The sequence below is a fragment of the Temnothorax longispinosus genome, chromosome 1 (genome assembly GCF_030848805.1).
Source record: "Temnothorax longispinosus isolate EJ_2023e chromosome 1, Tlon_JGU_v1, whole genome shotgun sequence".
In the NCBI taxonomy this organism is placed as follows: domain Eukaryota; kingdom Metazoa; phylum Arthropoda; class Insecta; order Hymenoptera; family Formicidae; genus Temnothorax; species Temnothorax longispinosus.
In genome coordinates, this window is record NC_092358.1 from 19,034,166 (window position 1) to 19,046,397 (window position 12,232).

The following is a 12,232-nucleotide window of genomic DNA, read 5'->3' on the forward strand; positions in this document are numbered from 1 at the left end:
TGAAAGCCTGACGGGAAATTGTACTTCAATGTAAGTGAAACTACAATTTATATTAAGAGAGGAAAATTTATGTGCATATTATATATAGAGAGAGACTTAAAGAGAGAGATATGATAAATATTGATTTCTCAAGCAACAGATAAAATTTTTGACTTGATAAAGAGATTTCTTTGGAAGAATAATATATCAATATGTAAATTAATATTTATCGTATATTAGTTTAATATAATATGCACATAATATAATAATTTAAAAAGATTCTATAAATATGATTAAAAAAGATATTGAGATTTCTTTCGTAGAAAATGACTAACTACTTTAATCTTGTGTTATAAAATTTCCTTAAATTTATAACATTTAAAATCTGAAAATTGGAAATGCTATTTAAATTTTATGTAGTCTGACGACATTAATTTTTCATTTCAAGTACAACTGTATGCAATTAAAAAGTAATGTAAGTTTTTATGTAGATCTGATAAATAATCAACTTTTTCAATATTTAGTGTAGTCACAAATCAATAAATTTTAAATTCATAATATAATATAAAAAAATTCAAATTCTATTTTTAAATCGGCAGAAGCAAACAGATTGAAAAAAAAGTATTTCTTTAAGCGGATTTTGTCAATTTTAGAAATAATTCGGGAGTGAGAGGATTAAAAAAAAGGCGACACGGAGCACGAGGGCTCGTTCTGGCGCACAAGACCTCTCACCTGGACGAGAATTCCTTGTCGTCTCTACACGAAGACGCGTTAAAGTAGTGGGTGTGACCGCGATCGTATCACTCGGGTTTGTTTAAATAATCGAACCTTTCGGGGCCGGAGTGGCCGGACAGCGTATCTCCCTGTCGGCATCTGACCAGCCAATATGTATGATAATTTTGACATGCCTACACCTCATAATGGAACCAGACTTGTCCTTCATTTCTTGCTTTGCTCTCGTTCTGTACATGTTCTCGTCTCACACGTAACTGGAGAATCCTCGGCAAAAGTAAAACTGTAGCATTCTTAAAAGAGTCTCGAAGAAAAGGCATTAATATGTATAATATACGTTCTCAATTCTTTCAATTATTTTTGCAGATTTAAATAGAATTCAATTATTTTTATATCACATCCACGAATTATTTGAAGAATATTTTGAAAAATCTCTTGTTTCGCTCAATTATTCAAATTATTGCTTTTTTAAATAACATTTATATTTGTTGTCAAAGTCATTTTCCTTGTTAGACGGAGCTGATGTAATCGATCGTTGGTAAATAAGATGTCGAGTGTATTTTGTTATGGAAGAACTGGTAATGCATCAACAGCAGAGAGAAGTCTGGGAGTCAAATATCTTAATTATAATAAAGATTATTTTTCATGTGTGATTTTAAGTACATTTTTAAATAGTTATAATTTTAATTTTAAACTTGTTTACTATAGATAAAATATATATTTTTGGTATATGTATATTACATACGTGATACGTATATTAAATACGCATATACATATATAATATGTATAACACCATTACATTTGCAGATGTAGCGCGGACGCGCACCAGAATGATGTTTTATCAGCAGTGTCGGAAAATGAACGTGGCTACGTAGTACCAGAGAGAAGAATGAGAGTCGCAAAGCGCAATGCCGGCGATTTTCGTGGGACACGCTTTTATTGCTAGGCCGTACAATAGCACCATACATTTACTTTTAGGAATTGACCTATATAGCGGAAAATATAATTATATATCATTTTTTTAGGTGTGATACAAATGCGATTTCCTGAAAGTGATCTCTCAGATGCCAAAAACTCTACTGTAATGTTCTGGTTGCGAAATGCCCCCTGGGAAGCAAGAGAAAGGGTCCGACAGTGGGAAAAAAAAGAGCGTTCTTGCAAAAGAAACAACTCTTTATACTCTTTATAGCAATAACAATGGTCGATTTGCCGAAGTGACGTCATTAATCGCTCTCGGAGCGAGCAAACCCGGCCCAGTCGATTACGCTATTAAGAAAACAAAACGATAAATTTTTTCCATACCTCTGTAACATATGATATTTTTTACCGGTTGTGATATAGAGTTATGATTTAAGTTGACTATTAGTGATCAAACTAATTGTGATTTTTTTTGTAAGCTTTAGACGTAGTAATTTTATAATAAACTATATAACAGATTATCTTACCTATAATACCTGTGGGTGGGGGGGGCAGTTTGATCCCATCATATTATACGTCACTTAGACTTAGTCCATTAGTGATCAAATCAATTGTGATGTTAGATATGTAAGACTAATAAAAAGATATTATTTTTATTGTTCTAAAATTGATTTTATTTGATTATATAAATTTATATACCAAGTCGATTTCTACCGGGCCAGATAAATGATAATAAATTATATTATATATAATTTATAAATATATATACATATATACATATATATTATTATATTAATTTTATTTATATATATTAAATTTATTATTATTTGATCATTTATCTGACCCGATCGACCGGGTAGATATCGACTTGACGTCGACTAGATGTCGACTAGACGTCGATAGTAGATCGACATGAGAGACAAAAAGAGATCGATATCGATGTCAATTTTAATCCCATTTCGAACCCGTATATCGATGTCGATTTAATGTCGGGTTAACATTTGGGTTTCTCACTGGGATATATTGATTTAATACCGACTTTTTAAAAATACGAATATCTTTTTATTGACTTTATTGAATTTAAAAATCTTTCCCCAAAGTTAAAGTATATACATGTGCACTAATGCTTTCCACGCCTATCGATTTTATGCCGAAAACGAAAATAATTCAAAAATGTAGATCTTTATTACCTACTCTAAGAATAATAATAAAATCCGTTAATTCGTGACAATATTATTTGCTTCATATAAATAAAATTTACAATTTGTTGTTACAAAATGAGACCGCGGGCGTAAAGTGTGGACGGGTTACATAAAGAAACAACATATACCATTCTCAGAATTAGGTTATTTATAGATACTGGACAAAAAAGATATGTGTAAAAAAACGATTAAAGTGAATGTGTACGGGCAATGCCCGTACAGTAGAGTATCAGATATATCGTTTCCTATGGGGTGCGTTAATTATATAGTACATACCCAGCTGAAAAAGGTCGATTAAATTCAATTAATATCATATTATAGTTTCAATAATAAGATTCTAAAGACTTTAGGACATTTCGTTGGTCTAGTCAGAATAATAAAAAAAGAAACTACCTATTAGATATAAACAGATTCAATCAAACAGTCGGAATAAGCTGATATTAATAAGTTATAAAAAAAGAAATTTACTGACCAGATTTTAATAATTTGTATCATTTTGAATAGCATCCGTTTTCTACTGGTTTTTATGTCGAACTTCGAAGAATAATCTATAAGCCTCTGTTTATTTTATTTGGTAATAATATCTGTACTGTATTTTAGTATTTTTAGTAAGAAGTTAAACGCACTCTCAAATCGGTTGTATGATACATACTAGCAATAGCGTACAGGCAGGCTTTTTCAGGCTTCTCTCTGACAATAGCATTTTAGTTACCAAGATTAAATTTTGGAACGCAGCCTCGAGCGAACGAATATTTGCTGTGTTAACATTTATTGGGAACAAATCTATTGTTATCTTGAAGTTAACATTTATTTCGAATAAATAAAAGTATCTTCGCTCATCTGAAGCAAAAGCTAATCGTATGTTTCGGCCTGTATTACGAGCGGTATTCAGGTGTTAATAAAGAATTTACATTAACTTGTAATCCACTTTAATTCGTAGCCAACGTTTCGACCTACTTAGTCTTCCTCAGGGCAACTATTGTTACATTCAAATAAATAAATTAATGTCTATTGGAGCTCACATAAGATACACGATGGAATACAATCCACTACAAGACTACGTGCAACCGAGCGTGACACAATATCCCTGTACAATCAATGGTAAGAATATTGATGCAGGGAATTATAATATATATTTTCATAATTCTTAAAATAAAATGTGTGGATAGCCCAATATTTTATATTTTGTGAGATATTTTGTCGAAAATATTGTGTCGGAGAAATATTTCGACGTGAGATATTTTTCCCGAGTTATTTTGTCGAAGATATTTTGTCGGAGATATTTAGTCGTGCTACCCTATGAAATGGCCACTAGCGAGAATCGAGGAGCTGCATCCCGGGGAAGACGGCCACGTCCGCATAGTCACCGTCCTCCCCATGAGCGCGACACCCGGGGACGACGCCCGATAAGTATCCTTTCTTTGTAAATTTCATTCTTTTTTTTTGTAATTTCATCATTTTTGTTGTAATTCATTGTGAGCTCGCAAATTGCAAGAGGCGAGCATCATCAGCGTAACGCCGCTTTCTCCGTTGCGCTGGAGAAAGTCTCGCGAAAATAAACAAAGTTCCTTCATCGCAAACCTCGAAATTCGCGTACATAATGTACTGTATTGAAATAGGTATATATTCTCTCACCTGCGTTTCGAGATGTGTTTGCGTTCCATCGCGATGTTTACCTCGGAACAATCACCCCGAGGCGAAAGTCACGCGCTACGACAAGTACAAGATCCCCCAGGTGACTACGGATGCGAGAAGGACGCTGGGCCACGAATCACCGGTCAAACAAACCAAAGACTAACTGGCTCGGGGGTGCATCGGATTGTTACGCGAGCCCTTCCACATCGCAGAGGATCTCGTTAACGTTAAAACAACGTGATTTCACAATCAGCTGATCGCGAGAAAAGAAAAGAAACGTATTTGGTCATATTCTATCTATTTCTATCGCCAAAGCGCGCGGTATAAGTGTTCACGCTCTCGGCGCGTGATTAACGCAGCGGTACCGAGCCGCTTACGTTATACACCGGCACAACTTCATCCAAAGATTTTATGCGAAACGATCTGGAAATTTGGTGAAATTTTAAAAACGAATGGAACATTAACGCTCGAAGGGTGAACTGCACTACTTGAAAAGTTTAAAGCCACTGCAGATCAAACAATTAAAATCTTAATTTCTGTAACGTTTCTGTTTAACTTGTAAAACAATGTTCTTTTTTTAATCATGTACATATGTTACAATTATATTTTCTCCTGATGTTTGTGTCGAATAAAGTTTTGAGCAAATTATTCAAATTATATTGGTTTTATAAATAACATTCATATTTGTTGCCAAATACCGTTTACGCGAGCGTCGTTACTTCCGTAGTAACTTACGATAATTCCTTCGCGTAAACGGGATTTTGTAGTAACTTACGATAATTTACTCCGCGGCGCGTAAACGAGAGTGAATTATCGTAAGTTACTACAGAAGTAACGCTCGCGCGTAAACGTAGTAAAAGTCATTTTCCTTGTTAGATGTAACCGATCGTTGGTAAATAAGATAATGTCGAGTGTTTTCGTATAGATTATATAGAAGAACTGGCAATGCACCGACAGCAGACATTGACAGCAGAGAGAAGTCTGGGAGTTAAGTATAATAAATATATTATTTTTCATGATTTAAGTACATTTCTAAATAGTTATAATTTTAATTTTAAACTTGCTTATTATACGTATGTAATATACATATACCGAAAACATATTTTATCTATATACATGTAATAATATACCATATTATACATTTACAGATGTAGCGCGGACGCGCACTAGAATGATGTTTTATTGGCAGTGCCAGAAAATGAACGTGGCTACGTAGTACCAATTTCAAAAATGGATGTAGGGTACAGGGGCTCACAGGGGGTTTCAACGGTCCCACGAAAAAGACCGCGGGTTGGCCTCTCTCAGGCTTTTCTCTGCCGACAGCCTATCTTCTTTCTAGCTTTGTGCGTTCAAACGTCTGGCGACAGCACGCGTCTGTGAGGTCGACACCATAGAAGCCCTCGTTATCTCTTTTTGTCTTTAATGTCACGCGAAATTTGCTACATTTTGCAACGTCCGGCTTTCCATTAAATGCATTAAGTTAGAAATTTAATTTCTTCTTTTTTCGGTGAAGCATGTTCAACGATGTTGCGATCGCAAACGGAAGTTCCTAACGTGTCGCGCGACTTTTTGCGTGCCTGTCACAGTGGAGACGTACACAAGGTGGAAGCTCTGGTTGAGAAACACGGAATTATCGACTGGAGCGGTTTTCGTCACGTGGCATCCGGCGATACCGCGTTGCACGTGGCCGCACGAGAGGGAGATACGAACATCGTGAGATATCTGTGCGAACGTTTTGACATGCCGTCATTTAAAGTCAACGTCACCAACAAAGACATGAAGAGGCCATTGCACGAAGCTGCACAATTCGCACAGGAAGACATTTTGAAATATTTATTGAATAAAGGTATTCTGTTCGTGTGTTTCCTCTTTCTCGATTAATTATTTGCCGTAACAAATAAATTGCAATCTGCTTTTAATCACATATATATTATTAAATTATACAAGAACATTTTATCTTTCTATTTTATCAGCACCCGATATTTATTTATTTTCGTAGTACATAAAATAAAATTTTTTAAATTGACTTTTTTAGATTGTGTATGTAGAAAATAATTTAATTTGTGTATTTTTAAATTAATTAACATTAAATTATATTATATTACATATAAATTTATATCACATTAAATTATATGGATTTGTTATATCAAATACTATCGTTCGGTCAATATAAAGGTGCATCAGTGGACGCTTTAAAACGCGGCGACTGGACACCTCTGATGCTTGCATGCACCAAAAGCGGTCTCGCAGCGCGTCAATGCATCGGTGCCCTTTTAACCGCTAACGCTAACGCATATTTACGCAATAAAGATGGCTGGACGCCACTGCTCATTGCCTGCCGAACTGGTGATGAAAAGGCGATCGATATATTGTTGAAGCATTTGCCGACATGCATCGACGATCGAAGCAACAATGGCCGCAGTGCGTTGCACATTGCTGGTGATTATATATATTTATAATATACTAATTTCTTTACAATCTTTTTATCATAAAAAAAATATGATTCAAATTTTAAAGAATGAAAAAATTTGGTATATATTTTTTAGGATAGTGCTTCAAGAATTCTATTAAAAATATCCAACTCTATCTTGATTAGAAGAATCATTATAAATTTCATGAAGTAAAAAAATGTAAAGTTGGCACTATATATGTATATAATTTGGGTCTATATTCCTTTTATTGTTAGAATCTTTTTAAAATGTGTCAGAAACTCTAGATCTTCAAAATTCTATTCTGGAAAAATTATAATTCTATTATACAAAAAAATGTTTTAAATGCTGGAACTAACTTCACACAGGAATCGCCATTATCTACCAGTGCAAATGTCCATATCTAGTCAGTCGCACAATTCAAATCCGCTATGTTATATAGATACGCATAGTCGGTAATGCGAGTAATTTATCTCTTGAACTGATAGTTATTATAATTTCCATTGACTTATTTTTTATAATTGTGATTTAGGAATTTTTTTTAGATAAATTATAAACTTTAAATAGGATCCTACTACACATTTTTCTTTAGCAAATAATGTTTTATTACTATAATGTATGTTTTGTATTATGTTTTCTTAATATTTTAGTCAATATTGTGTATATAAATTTACTTATAGTTCATCGTTAATTGATTTATACATGTTCTTTTAAAGATTTAAAATCTATTACATAGGTATTCTCTTTTATAGAATAATGTTTACATACATTTTTAGATAAATTATAAACTTTAAATAGGATCCTACTACACATTTTTCTTTAGCAAATAATGTTTTATTACTATAATGTATGTTTTGTATTATGTTTTCTTATATTTAGTCAATATTGTGTATATAAATTTACTTATGGTTCATCGTTAATTAATTTATACATGTTCTTTTAGAGATTTAAAATCTATTAATAGGTATTCTCTTTTATAGAATAATGTTTACATACATTTTTAGATAAATTATAAACTTTAAATAGGATCCTACTACACATTTTTCTTTAGCAAATAATGTTTTATTACTATAATGTATGTTTTGTATTATGTTTTCTTAATATTTTAGTCAATATTGTGTATATAAATTTACTTATGGTTCATCGTTAATTAATTTATACATGTTCTTTTAGAGATTTAAAATCTATTACATAGGTATTCTCTTTTATAGAATAATGTTTACATACACCCTTACTTCTATCTTTTATAGCTGAGTAATATAGTTTCAACGGTTGGATCTAGGATTCTAATTTTCATTATTTAATAAAATATCTAACTAATATTTTATTTTGAGTAGTTTTTAATTTTTTATAAAAATATTTAGCATTGTTTTTTTTTATATTTCTTGATATTCCCTAGTCTCCTATTTTTATATTGTTCTTTTAACAATTAAGTTAAAGTTTAAAATAAAATTTAACATCTGTCCGATTAAATTGTGATTAGCTGCTTTCCGTATGCTCTTATTCATTTATGTTTATTCCTTTCTCTCTACATCCCGATTTGCAATTTACTATAATTTCTATCTTTAATTGACGCAGCATTTCACGGCCACGAGAGAGTGATTAATTTGCTCGTCGCATCCAATGCAAATCTTCTGAATGCACGGGACTCTTCAGGCTCCTCGCCGCTGCACGAAGCGGTAAAGCACGGAAACTTGGATGCGACGAAGTGTATCGTATCTCTGGGCGCCGATGTCATCCTCCTAGACAATGTCGATCAAACTATTCTACACGTTGCCGCATCAACTGGCAATGCGGAAGCTGTTGAATACATTTTGGAGCATAATCTGATCGACGTAAATTGCGAGGCTTCTTTTGGAATCACACCGCTGATGCTAGCTCGTAGGAATAATCATAGCGACGTTGTTAAAATTCTCATTAGGTATGGCGCTAAATAATAAAATATTTATACGTAATAAATACTTGTTGTTGAACAATTTTTTTTACATACTCTTGTAATTAATAAATTGCACGAGTTAAACGCATAAATGATACAAGACAACATTTTTATCACTTCGATATCTTTTGTGCGTCTCTTATAACTAAATCTGTTTTTATTTCTCTTTTAAAAAATATGTTTTTTATGATTTTATTAAGGTAGGATTTTATTAATCTAATTCTCAATGGCTCTTACTGTAATTATGATTATGACTAAGGATAAAAGGCGAGTGGATTTTATTCAGAAATTGGTACACATTCATTTATCCTTTATTTTTCCTTGTATCAGACAGTTTTAAAGAAGCATACAAAAATCAAGAAACGAAGGTTCTTATTAGTTCGGAGATACCTAGGCTTAATTTACATTCTTCTTCGTCCTCTACCCTTACCTTTCCTCCTCTTCGTTAAACTTTCTTTCTTTTTTAGCGTGCGCAGGAAGGCGACGTAGTACAGAAAACTCATGCGTGTACTACTATTATTAAGTGTGCGCGTGCTTAAACCTTAGAACGCTAACGTAATTAGCAATAGTACGTATTTTAACACTTTGCGACATATGATCTCGAACAAAGAGAAGCGATACAAAAGAAAACAATTCGCAGAAGTTTGAAAAAAAAAAACTAACAATTACCGTAATAAGTAATACTAGCAATAGCGTACAAGCAGGGGCTTTCGATGGTCCTCCGAAAAAGGCCGAGATAACCTCTTTCAGGCTTCTCTCTGACTATAGCATTTTAGTTACCGAGATTAAATTTTGGAACGCAGCCCTGCTGAGCGAACAAATATTTGCTGTGCTAACATTTATTGGGAACAAATCTATTGTTACCTTGAAGTTAACATTTATTTCGAATGATTGAAATGTGCGTAAACTTGTCACGACTTTTATTTCATCAAAGGGTCGATTGTGTACCTTGAAACGAGGTGAAAATTACAAAAGTGAACAGATTTACTATATAGATTTCGACAAATAAAATCGTAGATACTCTAGTAAATTTCCTCACTTTTATAATTTTCACTTCGTTTCAAGATACGCAATCGAGCCCCTGTTTCTAAATAAACTACTTATTTATACATATTAACTTAGTCGCTCTTGCTGAACTGCAATATTACATTTGTGAAGCAATAAATTCGTGTAATGCAGATATGCAGAGTAATGTTGCTCGAGAATGGAGAGGAAAAATTAATTTTTTTAAATAAATAGAATATAAAAACATCCATATATTATTGGTGTACATTATACGTCATGGTTCATATTTTATTTGTGAATAAGGCCATTAAATAGTGGGCGGTGATATACATAGTCCGTGGTGTCGATGTCACAATACCATTGTCATTAGGCGAGAAGCTGATAATAATACATTTGGGAATTGTTGTTTCGATTATTGTTGCTGCTGTAATAATGCGATTCTACAACTCGTTATGATGTCGTTACAAGATTTTCTCGGCCAGCAGATGATAATATTCCGCCCGAGAATTAGCCATTTCATACGTGTTACCTTCCACCTTCCTTGCGTACACGACGAATTTGTGCATTTTCTTTTATCGAGCATAGCTTGTGGATCGGGAGTCGGGAATATTGCTTGAACCCTGAGAAAATAAGCAAACACGCATGCTGGGACACGAGTTTCAAACGAGTGCACGCTATTATGTATAATAAAAGTCTCACTAACAAATTATGAACAATATTTTTTTTTTTAATCTGGAGTCATGGACAGATGTCACTCCTTTGTTCCTTGCACCGACGTCGCTGTGACTTGACCTTGAGAACCGTCTGAAACACATGTGACGTTCATTGCTCGATCGTTGTTTTTCACGTAAACGTAAATATACATTGCCGAAACATTAAGATATAAAATATATATTCCTGCACAATTACCTTGCGCAAAATTTGTCCTTTTCTTAATTTCTTGCTTTATCGGCAAGCAAACTGGACAATCACTTGGATTATCACAATGTTTCCAATGACTCATGATCAGTCTCGACTTTTGACAGTGCCGCACAGTGCAATTCCTTAAGGCTTGACAATTCGTCAAGTGATTTAAAACATTTTTGATAGTTTTGCAGTCTGGCAGGGTACATTGGCTCATCTCGCCGTTTGCTTGGCTTTCACGTTGTTGACATTTATGTGCATGCAAAAGTAGCAGCAACTCGTGTTGTATGTATGAGTCTACATTCCTCTGGATCAGGTGTCGGTTTTGCACCTAAACGCCTCAGATAAAGTATAAAGTTCTCATTGAGCAAAGATATTCCACAAATAACATGATTTAATTTACAATGATATATAGGCCAGTAAAATTAGCTCGAAAAATACCGAATATCTACAAAACGGATTGACAAGCCAATTTTTTGAGGGTGAGTAGAGGGTCATAGGAGATGCCCAAATTCACAAAGTTTCAACAAAATTTCCCTGTGCGTCGGCGGCCATCTTGAAAATAGGGGTGAATATTTAAAGTTTGAATATCTCGGCTTCTATTGGTCGAATTTTGTTCTTTTTTTTTAGTTTTGTAAGGAAAAATATTTGCTACAACTTTTGTTGGAAAAAATTTTTAATAGCTGTCAAGAAAAAAAAGTTAAAACCAAAAAAGTGCCGTCAATTAGGGGTTGAACAATTTTATTGACACTTATATCGCCCCCTGTTAGTTTGATAAAAAAAATGTTCGAATAAAACTTGTAGAGGATTCAATTCTCTACAATTTTCGTATATATTTTTTTGCGGTGGCTCAAAAAACACTAGAGATAGAGAGCGCCAAAGTTGAGTGTATCTAGTTAATGCTCTTTTTCGTAGGGAAAATTCGCGGTTTTATTGTGAATTGTCGTATATTATAAAACTCTTTTCCGCGAACTGTACAGTGTGTTATTGTGTGTGTGTTGTTTGTGTGTGTTATTGTGTGTTATTGTGTATTATTTTCGGTCAGTCGTGATCTATATGGTAATCTGTATCAAAATGGCGTTTGAATTTTTTTAAAATCTTGATTATTGATGGAAATGTGTTAATTTTTAGGTAATTACTGCTTATGCGTCACGGAGTACCCTAGGCGTGCGCGCTCGCGCTTAATTGTAATAAAAGGAGCAAAAAAATAAATTAAATTAAAATTAAAGGAGCAAAACTCGTGTGGTACAATTGAGCGCAAACGCGCACGCCTAGGGTACTCCGCGACGCATAAGCAGTAATTACCTAAAAATTGACACATTTCCGTCAATAATCAAGATTTTGGAAAAATTCAAACGCCATTTTGTTCGTCGTAAAAAGAGGAACAAATTTTCTCTAGTTCATTTTTTTATAGGATGTATAGTTTGATCGCTAGGGCAATTTAAACAAATAAATTGTTAATAACTTTTTATTGCATCGACTTATGAAACAAC

General features: G+C 33.5%; 1 protein-coding gene and 1 long non-coding RNA gene across 3 annotated transcripts; one reads left to right on the top strand and one right to left on the bottom strand.

The window, feature by feature from the left end:
* The first annotated feature begins 5,817 nt into the window (after window positions 1-5,817).
* LOC139814177 (ankyrin repeat domain-containing protein 16) lies at window positions 5,818-8,971 on the top strand. 2 transcript variants are annotated; one of them, XM_071780262.1, is made up of 3 exons: window positions 5,818-6,312; window positions 6,642-6,905; window positions 8,474-8,971. In XM_071780262.1, exons 1-3 carry the CDS (start codon window positions 5,991-5,993, stop codon window positions 8,830-8,832), a joined length of 945 nt encoding a protein of 314 aa, XP_071636363.1. In that variant the 5' UTR covers window positions 5,818-5,990; the 3' UTR covers window positions 8,833-8,971. The 2 variants fall into 2 exon arrangements, with proteins under 2 accessions (XP_071636363.1, XP_071636369.1); XM_071780268.1 differs by having other exon boundaries at window positions 6,777-6,905.
* Window positions 8,972-9,518: 547 nt separating this feature from the next.
* On the bottom strand, window positions 9,519-11,327 carry LOC139814189 (uncharacterized). The gene is made up of 3 exons (XR_011732358.1): window positions 10,746-11,327; window positions 10,540-10,640; window positions 9,519-10,456 (listed from the first exon to the last, which is right to left on the bottom strand). It is a non-coding gene; the product is annotated as an uncharacterized lncRNA (long non-coding RNA).
* Window positions 11,328-12,232: the final 905 nt, after the last annotated feature.